This window comes from Talpa occidentalis, unplaced genomic scaffold (assembly GCF_014898055.3).
Source record: "Talpa occidentalis isolate TD23 unplaced genomic scaffold, MPIMG_talOcc4v2.1 talOcc4.17, whole genome shotgun sequence".
In the NCBI taxonomy this organism is placed as follows: Eukaryota; Metazoa; Chordata; class Mammalia; order Eulipotyphla; family Talpidae; genus Talpa; species Talpa occidentalis.
In genome coordinates this window covers 57524797-57539387 of record NW_023601754.1, presented here as the reverse complement: position 1 = coordinate 57539387, position 14591 = coordinate 57524797, and the positions used below count along the sequence as shown (strand labels likewise).

At 49.3% G+C, this 14591-nt stretch overlaps 1 protein-coding gene across 1 annotated transcript; it reads left to right on the top strand.

The window, feature by feature from the left end:
- Nucleotides 1–4030: 4030 nt before the first annotated feature.
- Nucleotides 4031–14198, top strand: ASRGL1 (asparaginase and isoaspartyl peptidase 1). Its single transcript, XM_037517773.2, has 7 exons — nucleotides 4031–4052; nucleotides 4408–4608; nucleotides 8416–8558; nucleotides 9083–9240; nucleotides 10886–11004; nucleotides 12117–12227; nucleotides 12958–14198. The coding sequence occupies exons 2-7, from the start codon at nucleotides 4419–4421 to the stop codon at nucleotides 13158–13160; spliced, it is 924 nt and encodes a 307-aa protein (XP_037373670.1). The 5' UTR covers nucleotides 4031–4052; nucleotides 4408–4418; the 3' UTR covers nucleotides 13161–14198.
- The last annotated feature ends 393 nt before the right edge of the window (nucleotides 14199–14591 follow it).

Here is a 14591-nt window from a genome sequence, read left to right as displayed (position 1 = left end):
ATGTGCCTTATATTTCAAAAGCTTATTTGCTGGCTGTTTCCTTTCTGAAGATGTTAATGGGCACAGAGCACATTCATCCCGAAGGGATGAGTCACTGGGAGCCTGGCGAGGGTGGTAACCCAGCTAAACGCTCCATTTAAAACCTGTGGCTACTCGGAAATTAATTCAAAATGGGTCAAAGACTTGGATGCAAGACCTGAAACCATGAAGTACACAGAAGAAAACAGAGCCCACGTCATGACACGGCTTCAGTGGTGTCTCTGAAGACTCATTTACAACAGCAAGAGAAACAAATCAGAAATAAACAAACGGGACTAAATTAAATGAAAAGGCTTCACGTGGTACAAGAAACTTGTATCAGAATTAAAATACATGGTGGTGGGTGTGGTCCCACAGATCTGAAGGGTCTGACCCTATACCCTACACCCCTAAATCATATACAATGTTGTAAATCCATTTTACCTCAATTTTTTAAAAACTTATGAGTGGGAGATTATATTTGCACGTCATGCATCTGACAAGGGGCAGATACCCAAGATCTACAAAGAACTCAGTCTACGCGACCAAAAGAAAGTAAAACCAATGAAAGAAAGAACCCAATTAAAAAACTGGGCAGGAGGGCCTCTCTGGTGGTGCAAGGAGTTGAACATCGCACTATGAAGCAATCCCCAGCCACTGCAGCACGAGTTTGATCCCTGGCCGGCCAGGGAGCTACCCACATGGTACTGCAGACCTCGCCTGTCTCTCCCGCTGCTCCCCTCAGCCTGTTCTGTTCCCCACTCTGGTGAATCCTCTCACCCCCATATCTCTGGCCTGTACCCCAGCTCTTGTATGCATAAATAAATAAATCTTTAAAAAAAAAACTGGGCAGGAGAGTTAAATAGCCACCTTTCCAGTGAAGACAAGCAGCTGGTCAAGATGGACAAGAGGAGCATGAAGAAACTCATCATCGGGGACATGCAAATCAAACCACCACAAGATACCACCTCACACCTGTGAGACCGGCCTTTCTCAAAAAGACCAGGAACAGCAAGGTTGGTGAGGATGTGTAAAATAGTGTAAAATAGTCCAGCATTGAAAGAACCTTAGCAGCCGTCTAAGGGAAGGGAAGTTTCATAAACAGCCCCGGCTGGCTGTGGAGGCCCTCCTGCCCGGAGTTGGGGGGGAGGCGGGGTGGGGAGCTTCATCCCACAGCTACTCTTAGTTTTGCAGACTAACTCACTTTCCAAAAGGGGGCAAGATGCCTTCCTCACCCCTCCCTAGCCCTTGGCCCCAAAACCGACATCTACTTAGCAAAGACAGAGGGATAAAGCTTCTTTCTTCTACTGTGCAAACTTCAGTTCTAGAAACGTTATAAAATTGGTTGCCTGGGTCACACAGCCACCTTTTAAACCAGTTACTATTGTCAAATCTGTAACAGTCTGTTGTCAATCAAATGGAATGCCCAGCTGGCCAGGCCAGGCTGACCAGCCCACGTCCAAGGCTAGGGGTTGTGCGTGTATAAAAGGCGGGAGGGGATAGCAGTGGGACAGACTTGGTCAATAAAGACCAGCTTCTCTAATTTCTGTCCCCACTTCCAGCTTAGAACCCACCAAGGAAGACTGTGTTCCCTAAACAATGGCATTGCGCCCACCCCCAGTCAGCGCACCTCCCTATCCCCTGGCCAGCTACTCCTCACCAGGCATTCCTGAACCTCCCTTTGAGTCTCTGCCAAGTGAAAGTGGTGGCAGCAATTCATATACTCCTGCCAGCGCAGAATTGCAGGCCTGCTCTCCCTGGGTGGTCTCCATTTATGCACCCAGTCCACACACACACACACACACACACACACACACACACACACAGAGAGAGAGAGAGAGAGAGAGAGAGAGAGAGGTTTCCACTTGAGGAAAGGAGGGTAATAGCCAGGCCCTGGAGGGAAGGAGGGGCCGGTCCTCTTCAGCGCTGAAGTCAGAGCACCCCCAAGCTGGGGCTGCCGCCCACCTGTGCCAGGGCATAGTAGCTGGGGGGGGGCGGGGGGGGACAGTTCCCTTTGGCTGATGACAACCTCATCCTTTTCTCCTCTGAGGGATGAGGGACATAAAGGTGGAATGGGAGTATGTGAGTGACTGCTGCGGGGGTGACTTTGAATCTGCTCTGATTTTTTAGCAAAGCTTGTACTCTTAATCTTTGGGGCCAATCAGTCCCTTCTGGACAGCTCCCCCGGCCAGCGTTCTCTGGGCAGGGCTCTCAGACTTCCCCAGGAAGGAATTCCTGACCATGGCAGACAGAGCGCCAGTCTCTCCTCTCGCAGAGGGGAGCGGAGGTGAGGGAAGAACAAATAAAATAGTAACAGCGCCCCTGGCAAGGCCCATTAAACACTGCCTGCGCCCCGCTGAGGCCAAGGGCTTTCCCCTCCATTTTCTCATTGAATTTCTGCAACAGTCTTGGTTCCCAGGACTCGGGCTCCGGAGCATGTGGTTCTGAGTTCTGGTTCGGGATGAGGTCTGGCTTTTTAATATTCAGTTTCTCGAGGAATCAGCCTGAGGGCTGTCAGTATCTTGAGTTGGGGAGCAGGGGTGTGAGTAGAACTTGTTGGACAAAATGAAAGCTTAGCTTTGACATGGGCTTATTCAGCTGTTAAACACAAGACAAAGACCCAAAATGGAGTCATTCATGCGAATCCCCACACAGTCAAACCTGACTGAATGGCCATTCCGGCTCCCCCAGAAATGATTCAAATCAAATGATCAGGAATTGTGCCATCAGCACCAGTGGGGTAATTCACCACACAGATCCCTCCCTTCCCTAAAGGAAATGAACCTTGCGTAACCAATCGGCTCTTTGGCTTAGTGCGGCTTCCTTGCTTCTGCTTACTAAAGGCTTTCCTTCCCCACAGTTCCTCCAAGATGCTTTCTGTCTGCCAGATCACATGCTGCGCAATTCACAAATAGTTGCGTAAAGTCAATTAGATCTTCAAAATTGACTCCATTGAATTTTTGCTTTTTAATACAACCAGTAAAACAATTTTATGCAAGTTAATTTATTGCAATACTTTACATAATAGATGATGGGTCTTTGGATGGGTACCGCTAATCCAGTGTCTTAGTTATCTTACTAGACAGAAATGGAAGCTTCTTCTATTAGAAGGAGTCCCTGGCGACTGGAGGCCAGGGCGGCCACGGAGGGGCGAGGGCGGAGAGAGGAGGCGAGAGAAGGGTGAGGGAGGCCAGAGGCCAAGGGGCGGGGGTGATGACAGGTGCTCGGCCCAGTCCTTGGGAGTGGGGGTGTCAGATCTTAAGGGAACACTCAGGGGCCAAGAGGAGGGAAAAGATCCACCAGAAATAAGGGCACTTGAGGCTAAAGGAATTCAGAGCTGGGATCCCCAGGCTCAGCGGAAGGAAATAGGGGGTGGGGGAGGCTGGTTCGGACTCGGGGCCCGCCCCACCCCAGCACCTAATCAGACCCATTGCAGACGTGTTTAGCGTTTATCTTTCTGCTCTTTACAAAACGCGAAGCGGAGAGACATCCCAAAGGAAGAGATTTGAAGTGGGAAGAACACAGCGGGTCTTCGGGGCGGGGGGTGGGGGGGTTTCCCGCGCGCAGCGCCGCGGCCAGTTGTCCACGACAGGCGCCCCGAGGCCCCCGAGGCCGCAGCCTCCAGGCGGGGTGCTCGCGGCTCTCTGGGAGGCTGGGGGTGGGGGGCGCAGCGCGGAGGGGACGCGGGCGGCGGGGCGCCGTGGGGCTCCGCGCGTCCCGGCTCTCGGGCCCGGGCGCGCCCCCCCCCCCCCCCCGCGCAGGCGCCGAGCCGTTGGCCGCGGGCGGTCGCGAGCGCAGCGGTTTGCAGGCGGCGCCGCGGAGGAGCCGGGGCCGGCGGAGTCCCGGTAAGCCCGGCCGGCCCGAGCAGCCGCCCCGGGGCGCGGGCTCGAGGGGGAGGGCGCGGCCGGGTCCAGCCCCAGGCCGACTCCGCGCGCCGGGGAAACCGAGCCCGACGTGCGCCCCGGGAAGACCCGAGCCCTGGCGCGGCGCCAGCCCCCTCCCAGCCCGCCGCCCCGCCCGGGTCGGGCACTGGGGTGCGCGCGGACACTGCGGCCCGACGGCCGCCGGCGAGGGGGGGACGTGGGCTCTGGTCCGGGGCCCCCTTCCCGGAGCCCGGCAGCTGCCCGGGGCTGGGCGGGGATCCCTCGAGGCCCGAGCGGGAGTGGGTGGGCGGCCACTCCCGGCTGGGGCTCCTCGTGCAAAGTTCAGCGCCCGTCGCCCCAACCCCAACCTTCGGTCTCAGGCGCAGGCCCAGGCTGTAAACCCTGCGGGAGTGGACGCGGGACCTCGCCCCAGCCCCAGCCGCAGCCGCAGCCCCAGCCCCAGCCCCAGCCCCAGGCGCGCGGGGTCCAGGCTGCTTGGAGCGACGCTTCCTCCTGCCGCCGCCAGGCCCGGTCGACATGAACCCGGTGGTGCTGGTGCACGGCGGCGGGGCCGGCAACATCTCCCATGACCGGATCGAGCGGGTGCGCCAGGGCATGATGAAGGCCGCCACCGTGGGGTACACCCTCCTGCAGGAGGGGTGCAGCGCCGTGGACGCCGTGGAAGCGGCCGTGGTGATCCTGGAAGACAGCCCCGAGTTCAACGCAGGTACCTCTGCCCGGGACTGGGCCGGATGCCAGAGCGGGTTAACCCCCGGCCAAGTAAACAGAACCTTTCTAAAGTGCGGATGAGGCCAGTCAGCTCTTTGTCTTGGTATCTATGGGTGCGTGGCTTTCAGAGTTTTTAAATCTATCACTTCATTTTTTTTTCTTTACCCTGCTGCTTAGAATTCTCCTGCCAAGAGGTTTCTTTATTATGTCCTTTTGTGAGGGGTGCCGGCTATCATATGCCACAAATGGTACCTATTTTAAGTTTTGAGGAATGTGTTTAACCTCGCCATAACCAAGATTTAAAACATTTCCTTCACCCCTGAAAATTCCTTCATGCAGTTAATCCACCCTCCGTCCCCAGCTCCAGCTGATCTGTCCTGTCACTATAGATTATTTTGCATTTTCTAGAACGTCGTGTAAATGTTGTCATGCAGTGTATTTTGAGTATTTCTTTCACTCACTGACTTTTTTTAGAATAATAATCATCATGTTCGCTATGAACGACTAGTCTGCCACAGCAATGATCTAAGAAATTAACATGATTAAATAATTTAATCTGCACTATAGTCCTATGAGTTAGTATAATTATTATGCTCATTTCTCAGATGAGAAAACTAAGGCACAAATAGGTTAAATGACTTTCAGGAAGACATTCATGTCCTCTTTATTTTAAAATAGAAAACCTGAAATCTAGGGATTAAAGTATTCAGAATTACACCACCCGCCCAACCTCTGTAAAGGGGAAAAATTTCAGGGAATCTTAACCAATTAATCATCAAATATTTGCTGAATATTATGTTCTGTCCTCTTGGCTCTGCTAAGCATCCTTTAACATTTACATAAATCTCCCTAAGTCTGATGTAGAATGAGCTTAACTGCTTTTTTATGGCTATGTTGGGCCAGAATTTACCATCTGGGTACCGACCTTTCCAGCAGGGGGAGCTGCACTCTGCTTCAGTGGGGAACTGGTTCCACTATAGGCCTGTCAGCTGTCTTGGCTGATCAGCCCCCACTTATTCACACAGGACCTTTGTTTGGAGCAGGTGGGTTCTGGCCCCCCACACTCTCTGACCTAAGGGCATCCATCATCTGCAGGAACTGATGGGGGCGGGGGCGGTGGTGGTAAGGGTTAGGGAACTGGAGAGATAGCTGTTGCTTCTTTGTTCTATTCCCCAATCTTTCCTTCTGAGGGTTTCTCATCTAACTCCCCAGATGTCTGCTCTTCAGCACTGAGGGAGTAAAGGGTTTTCTTTTAAACAACAAGGCACCCATGTCACCTGTATGACTTTGAATCAATTTCAGTAACAGGACAAGAGATCAAATATTTAAAGAAAAGATACCAGTATTCTTCTCCTTAGGTAACTCCAGGCTGTGAGCTAAGAACCATGGACAAAGACCAAAATACATGTTTATTATAAATGATCACATAATCACAGTATTACAACTCCTTTGTCAAAGGTCACTTTACTGTGTTTTTGTGAGTCTGTTTCTGAGCTCTCTTTTGTTCCCTTAATTCTATTTGTCTACCCTGTCATCAGTACCACACTGTCTTGATTACTATGCTGATATCTAGCCATTGTACCTACAAAGAGTTTTATCTCTTCTTTTCCAATTGTTATGCGTTTTCTTTTACTTGCCTTATTGCATTGGCTAGACCAATATTATGTTCCTGAGAATTTTTTATCATGTATGGATATTGGATTTTATCAAATTCTTTTTCTCACCATATGGTTTTTCTTTGTTGATATGGTGAACACTGGTTAGTTTTTTAATCTTGAACCACATTTATATGCCTGGGGTTAACGCCAATATCTTGCGATATGTTATCTTTCTTTGTTTATTGCTGGGTTTGGTTTTATAGCGTTTTCTTGAGGATTTTGGTCAAGAAGAATACTCATCTGTGGCTTTATCTTCTTAAGACATTTGTCTGGTTTTGTTCTGAGCGTAATGCTGCCTTTCTATTTTGGAAAGTATTCCTCCCCTTCTGTTTTTCTTAAATTGTATAAAGTTGTATTATTTCTTTGTAACTGTTTGGTAGAATTCTTCAGTGAAGCCATCTTTCACTTGATTCATTTTATGCTTTATAGTTAAAGTTTTTCATATGCAGAATACAGTTGTGTCTTACCTTTTTGCAATTTGGCAATCTCTGCTTTTTTTAAGTGTTTAAAACATTTGTATTTAATATAATCATTGATGAAGTTAGGCATGGATCTGTCATCTTGCTAATGTTTTCTGTCTGTCAGATCTATTCATTGCTCTTTCTTCTTTTTCTGTCTTTTCTGCCATTTGGACTAACTGTTGTCTATGACTCCATCTTACCTCCTTAGTTGGCCTAGCAGCAGGCTTCTTTATTAAGGGAGGTTTAGGGTCTGTAGTATGCATCTCTCACAGCCACAGTCTACCTTCTAATAATACATCCTTACACACTGTTTCCTCTTTCCTAGCCTTTGTGCTATTGTTAATGTAGTTTACTTCTGTGCATATTATAAATTGTTCAATACATTGTTGTTATTTTCCTTTGAACAGTTATATTTTAAAATACTATGAAAGGCAGGGTTTTTTTTTTTTTCCTGAGAGGTTGTGCAAAATTACTGTATTTGCAAAAATGGCACAAAAGTGAAAAGTGACTGCGGCAGTTGATGTCCATGCCCACCCATTCACATCTCCCACAACAGACAGCACCTGACACGCGGTGCCATGGCAGTGCTAGCTCCCCCACAGACACTCAGGCTGGAGTCGCCTACATTAGCCAGAAGGGGCAGGTATTGCCGTTTAAGTTCGAGCACAAAGAGACATCTTTTAGAGCCCCTCTATTTGTTTCAAATATGTGACATTTCTCCAACATGTGGTCTTAAACTTTCATTTTACAAAATCCAAAAGGAAATTATGAAATCAATACACTAGAGGTCTATCAAATACCAGTAACATACAAAGTTAAGATTAAGAAAAACCAAGACCTTAAGATTGTCAAACTTGCCTGCTGCTTGTGGCCCTCCAGCGGGGGTCAAGGGATAGATACGGTTATTTTCAAGTAGATTACGTTAGGCCGCTGTAACACAGCCTGTCATGGGTGCGCTGCTAAAACGGATCAAAAGCTCTGGGCACGCACACTCCCTTTAGGGGCACATCTACCGCTACCTGCAAAGCTGTCACTCTCAAGTGACTTAGTGAATGAAAGGAAATAAAAGTGGAGAAGTAACACATTAAGGAGAAATGACAGGAATTAGAAGATTCATGCAGGTGGCTCTTCTACTCACCAGCTTGCTGGCAGCCAGGGCTCCCGCAGACGGGCGCGGTCACCCTGACCTCTGCCCTGTGGGGCTGCTGCCGGAAGCTGCTTGTTCTTCATTTTGGCCTTAGCCAGGTTATAATCCCCAGGCTCAAAATCTTTTTGCCCTTTCTATAATCATTTCCTTAAGAAATCTGAACGTCCAGGTTTTTGTCCCAGACCAGGATGTCCTGCTTTTCATTTTACTTCTTCAGCTTTTTCTGGACTAGTCACTTTACCTTCCATTTCCCTCCTCTCCCCCTCTGCCCACACCCTGCTCCCTCTTGGCCCAGAAAGAGGGTTTCTGTTTTACCCCTGTGTTTGTCATTCCCAGCATTCTCTCCTTTGCATGAGTCCTGATTGCTACTATTGTTTTTTTTCTTTCTGCCTGAAAGAGGGCCCAGGTGCTCCAAGTCAGAATGGTGTTTTTAAAAATGTTTCTGTGGTCATAGAGAATGAACTAAAGCAGGCAGTCACAAGGTCTGAAGCCATTTCTAAATGCTTAATTATTGCTTTTTAATTTCTTCTTGCTGTCAGGTTGCGGGTCTGTCTTGAACACCAAAGGTGAAGTGGAAATGGATGCCAGCATCATGAATGGGAAGGATCTATCCACAGGAGCTGTGTCCGCTGTCCGCTGCATAGCGAACCCCATCAAACTGGCCCGACTGGTTATGGAGAAGGTGAGGGGGGCATCTTACATTGTTGGGGGGGACCTTTCCTTTCCTGGGGAACTGTTACTTCAGGGCCTGCAAAGGGGCCTGACCATAGGGAAATACTTGCCATCACTGTTCTCAAATGATCCAGAAGAAGAGAAAGGTGTCCTTTATAGCTCTGCCTCTGTGGACAGTGTAACTTGACTAATAGCCTCTTGTTTTCACGTGGCTTCTCATATTTCCTTCAGCCATCACAACCCCCATAACAAATACAAACTGTTCAATGACATGTGTGCATTCAAAATGGATGAAGTTTTCTAAATTTAAGGTCATAGGTGAGTCTCATTTCTAGTCGTCTTCTAGCATTCTGAGGTCTTAGGGAAACACAAAATTCAGACAGCCAGGTTCTCCACCTTTCAGAGAAGCCAGTGTCATGCTGTTTTGAGCTTTTGTGCCCAGAGAGAAGCAGTTGTTCACACACAGTGGAAAAAGTTAAAAAGAGTTTCACTTTTTCAAAAAGCTAACCATTTTCCACTTCGTTCTGGCTGAAGACGCCTCACTGCTTTTTGACCGGCCAAGGTGCAGCGGAATTCGCAGCGCACATGGGGGTTCCAGAGATTCCGGCCGAGCAGCTGATAACAGAGAGAAGCAAGAAACGCCTAGAAAAAGAGAAACATGAGAAAGGGGCTCAGAAACCCGACTGCCGAAAGTAAGTGTCCTCTGGACTGACATTTCGGGGAGTGATTCAAGTGGGAGGGTTTGACAAATGTCTGATGATGTGCATTTCTTAAGTGTTACTTGCTATTTTCTGTTTCTGTGCAAAGTAATAGCAATACTAAATAATGAAAAACTGCTCTTTTGCTTCTTAAATTTATTACTCCTCTGGATAATAGCTCGCATTGGGCTAAGAGCATTCCTTCTCCAACACAACTTAAGAAAAGACTGCTCTGTGTGAATGCATTAATTCCTGGATGTTTCTTACTCAGCAGGTTACAGTTAGTGGTCTGAACAGGCTCGCTAATATCTAGTTTTCCCTCCTGTTTTATTCAGAATGAGAGGTTTTGGCTAGAGCTGTCAGACACAGGAAGTAAAGGGAATCCAAATAGGAAAAAAAGAAATGAAACTATCACTATTTGCAGATGATATATTATATGTAGAAGATCCTAAAGACTCCATCCAAAAATTATTAGAAACAATAAATGACTACAGCAGAGTGGCAGGCCGCAAAAGCAACATACAAAAATCCAAGTGGATCAATGAACAAGAAGCAAACAAAATTAAGAAAATAACTCCATTTATAATTGCTTCAAAAAAGAATTAAATACTTTGGAATCAAGAAAAGAAAAAAAAAAAAGGAAAAGATCTAAAGGATGAGAACCAGAACATCTCATTAAAGGTTTGATCGGACTCAGGGAACTGGAAGGATTCCCCTGCTCGACTCTTGTGAGTCGAGACGTCCATCATCATAACTAAATTGTCTCCACTGGCAACTTATCAACTTTCAGACACATGACAACCATAGCTTTGGGGTATTTTTCACCAATCACTGCTCAGGGAAAGAGGATAGAGCACGCGTGTGGCTTTGGCGTGGGCCGGCTGGTGCCTCAGTGCCCTCCTCCTGCAGCAGGGGCCCGTGGACTCTTCCCTGGCGCGGGAGGGGGACGCCATCCCTTTAATCGCAACTTCCTGATGATAAACAGGTTTGGGCATTTTGCATTTGTGGGTCCTTCTTTCCGGGCATTTGCCTATTTTTGTCCTGTGATCACTTTTGTCTCTCGTGTTGTCCGCTTCTCATCACTCTTCAGGTCATCCTTTCTCTTCAAAAAAAGTTTGCCAATTTTTGGGTTGTCTGGCTTTTTCTTTACTTATGGTTGTGTTGCTGCGGAAGAGTGTTCACTTTTTTCTAAGTAAATATGTCGTCTTCCTCTTCTTGTTTAGTTTATAAAACTAGAAATTTGTGGAGTATCCCCCCACACGAGATAAAATCACCCTGATTTTCTTTCTTTTTTTTTAAGATTTATTTTTACTTATTTATGCATATAAGAACCAGGGTCCAGGCCAGAGGTGCAGGGGTGACAAGATTCACCAGAGACAGAGTGGGGAGCAGAACAGGCCAGTTGACTGAAATACACTGCTGAGGGGAGCAGTGGGCGAGACTGGAGAGGTCTGCTGTGCCCTGTGGGTCAGCTCCCTGGCCAGGGATTGAACTCATGCTACAGTGTCTGGGGAGAGCTCAATAACGCTGAGACTTTAACTCCTGGGCCACCAGGGAGACCCCACCCTGATTTTCCTGATGGACTTCAGCCTTTTTTTCTCTTCTTTTTTTTTTTTTTTTTTCTGTTTATTTTTGGCAGAAACTTAGGAACCGTGGGTGCTGTTGCCTTGGACAGCAAAGGAAACGTGGCCTACGCCACCTCCACCGGGGGCATCACAAATAAAATGGTTGGCCGAGTTGGGGACTCACCATGTGTAGGTAGGCTGGAGGGGGTCCCCTGCCCCTCAGAGCATCAAGTTCTCCCCTTTCTCTTCCTTCATGTCCCCCCTCCTCTTGGAGGGGGGAACTTCAGAGTTTCAGGGAGTAACGGGACGGGCAGGCGTACAGGGCTGTGCAGGGCGGGTGTTTCTATCTGCCTGGCACTGTCTTTCCTCAGTTGCGTTTCTTTTGAGAGGACTTGGAAAGAGAGGAGGAGATGGAGCTAAATTGCCCCCAGACCACCACCCCCCCCCACCATTGCCGCCTCCTCTCTGGCCTTAGTTTCAGGATCTGCAGTCAGCCCCCCATGTCCACAAGTTCTGCACCCACAGATTCCACCAACTGTGGGTCATGAATGTGTGCGTGTAGATGGGGCGGGATGTTGCACCTGCACGGAACGTGTGCGTTTTCCTGTCACTATTCCCCAAGAGGCGCGGTATTATTACTAATGTTAACAGTGCAGCTGCATAAGTCATCTGGGGGCGATTTAGGGTGCACAGGACCTTTGGGTAGGTTCTACACAAATGCTGCGCCATCTTACCTGGAGCATCTGTGAATGCTGGTGTCTTCGAGGGTCCTGGAACCAGTCCCTCGCAGCGGCCAAGGGGCTTCTGTGCACAAAACCTTGTCTTAGGCGCGGGCTCAAATTACTAGACTAGGAAAGCAGAGATTTGTTTGCAGTTACTAGATTTGAGTGGCCCAGAAGTGAGACGCTTTTACAGAAATATCACAACTCAAAACACTCTTTACATTATCTAAATCCTAGGAGTGAGAGAGTGGAGGGTGGTGGGAGAGCAGCCAGACCTGTCTCGCCCTGTGCAGCCTGGGTACAACTGAGTACTTGTGTTTTGGGCAAAGGAGGGGCTGTCCCGGTAGAGCTGCCCCCTGAAGCGGCAGCCCCCTGCCCGAGGCTCGCTCTCTCCATCCTCCTGGTCTTGGGGTGCCCGTGCTCTCTCTTCCCTTTTGCATCCCCGCATGACGGCTACAGGCTTGCCTCTGCATGCTGAGGTTGCACACTCAGGGACTTCGTGTTTACGTGGCACCAGGCTTGGGGTAGGTTTAACTTCCTGACCACTGCTGCTGCGTTCAAGCCAGTCCCCGTTTTTGAGCAGGATCTGGAGGTTATGCTGACAACAACATTGGCGCCATTTCAACAACGGGGCATGGGGAAAGCATCCTGAAGGTGAATCTGGCCAGACTCACCCTCTTCCACGTAGAACAAGGTACGTGGAACCACGTAAAGCTGGGTGGAGACGAGTAGATGGACACTTAGTAAATCAATGAATAAGTATATGAAGCCCTTTCTTGTTTGCGGCGAATATTGCTCGCAGGCTGTTTACACCATTTTTTTAAAGATTTATTTATTTATTTATACAAGAACTGGGGTACAGGCCAGAGGTGCGGGAGGGTGAGAGGACTCACCAGAGGCAGAGTGGGGAACAGAACAGGCAGAGCAACTGAAATACACTGCTGAGGGGAGCAGCGGGTGCGATAGAAGAGGTCTGCCACGCCATGTGGGACCCTCGCCAGCCAGCCAGGATCAAACCGGCGCTGCAGAGGCTACGGACAGCTTCACAGCGCGGCACTCAACCACCTGCGCCACCTGGGGAGGCCCTGTTAACACAATTTTGATGCCTTCCCACCTTCTCTAATGCTCTGGAAGAGGAGAGCATTTCGAATACTGCGTGTCTTTCAAATCAGAAGAAAGGGGGCCCCATAGGGAGACGCTGAGCCTGGGTGTGGGCACAACAGCACCTTACGTGGCCTGGGGCTCGGGCTGCTCTCAGTGCACAGAGGACCCTTTGTGGTGGGACCCTCCCTTCAAGCCTTCAACTAGAAGTCACTTCCCAGAAGTCTCTTGTTAGCTCACTTTGGTTTTTCATCCTGCAAATGATTTCCCATCAGATTCCTTTCAGTTAATTGTGTTGTTTCTCAACCTTCTGTTGTTTCCAGGAAAGACAGTAGACGAGGCCGCTGAGGTGGCGTTGGGCTACATGAAAACGAAGCTCAAAGGCTTGGGGGGCGTCATCTTGGTCGACAAAGCAGGAAACTGGGCAGCCAAGTGGTCCTCTGACTCCATGCCCTGGGCCGCCGCCAAGGACGGCAAGCTGCACTGTGGGGTCAATCAGGATACCAATATCACCGACCTGCCCTAAGCCCTGGAAGACTGTACTCTAGATGCTCGCTTGGAGGTGAAGTACAGTCTCCTGCTGTGGAGACTTAGCCTAATCAATTAGATCTAGAAATGGAAAATCATGCAGTCTGTCACTCGTTTTGTTGCCTGATCAATAAGCATCTGAACATGTTGCTGAGGAGTGAATTCGGAGGTAAAGAGAGAAACGCCTGTATTAAGATCAAAATAAGACTAGGAAAGGTGACGGCTCTGCCGAGCCTTTCTCCTGAGTAGGCCCCAGGGTCTGAGGCTGGAAGGAAGGAGCGACATGACCTAACACAGCAGAAGCTGCCGCAGGGCGAGAAGCACCTTTGGAACTGGGGGGTCCGCAGCAGTGACAGAGCTGTCCACGGAAAGGTGTGGGGAACCCAAGAAGACGGCGCCCCCAGGGCCCAGGGAAGGGACAGGGAGGGAGGGAAAAAGGAGTTCGAGAGTAAGATGGGAGCAGTGGCTAAGACTCCACGGAGCAGCCCTGCGAGATACCGCGGTTCACTGAGTCAGAAGCAGCTCGGGTGAAAGACTGAGGGGAGGAGATGATTTTTCTAAGAAAGCTCCGATCTTCTCTGATGTGCTAATCTAGACGTTTCCACGTGACCTAGCTCCCTGACCTGGGGATGAAATCATAGCTGGGACTGCAGAAAGCTGGGTTTTGACAGGCTCACACCTGAGCCTGCTCACCTGGGCAGTGAGAGTCACTGCCGCAGCCCCTCCGGCCCTCATGGTGAGAAACAGGGCCCCTCCTTCAATGTAGAGAGGACCCCAGGGCCTGATGCATTCTCGTGTGGTCCAGGCCCCCCTGAACTGGGTGTGGTCAGCATGGTAAGAAAGTCATTTCCTTGCCGGAGAGTATTCCTATTAACCTCACTTTGCACTGGAAATGGTGTTTCTGCTGGGACGTACCTGCTCATTTCTTTAGTCTGTCAGGGTTTAACCTTCTCTCTGGAAAGAAATTGCTTAACTTTAAATTCCACGTGCCACTAATAAAATGTATTTTGAAAGATGAACAGTGTGGTTAGGAGTCACTGCTGACAAAGACCAGGATGGACAGAGCGCCCCCTGGTGTCAACTCAGGCACCTGTGAGGAAGACTGTCCAGATGGGGGGGTGTCAGCCTGTCTGTCCAAGGGCTTTTCAGAAGAACTGACTGGCTTAAGGAAGCCCCTGGCCACCATGTGCAAGAATCAGCAGGTTTATGAGCTGGTCTTTTTTTTTTTTTTTAAGATTTTATTTATACAAGAACCGGGGTATAGACCAGACGTGCGGGAGGGTGAGAGGATTCACCAGAGACAGAGTGGGGAGCAGAACAGGCAGACTGATGAAATACACTGCTGAGTGAGGGGAGCAGCGGGCAAGACAGGAGAGGTCTGCTGAGCCATGTGGGTTGCTCCACGGCCTGCGGGAATCGAACCGGCACT

What these genes read in the sequence shown, in the direction of transcription:
- ASRGL1 (XM_037517773.2), top strand. Translation starts at nt 4,419, where the DNA reads ATGAACCCGGTGGTGCTGGTGCACGGCGGCGGGGCCGGCAACATCTCC. An exon ending in CCCGACTGGTTATGGAGAAG is followed by an intron (nt 8,559 to 9,082) that starts GTGAGGGGGGCA and finishes TTCTGGCTGAAG; the next exon opens with ACGCCTCACTGCTTTTTGAC. An exon ending in TGGGGACTCACCATGTGTAG is followed by an intron (nt 11,005 to 12,116) that starts GTAGGCTGGAGG and finishes GTTTTTGAGCAG; the next exon opens with GATCTGGAGGTTATGCTGAC.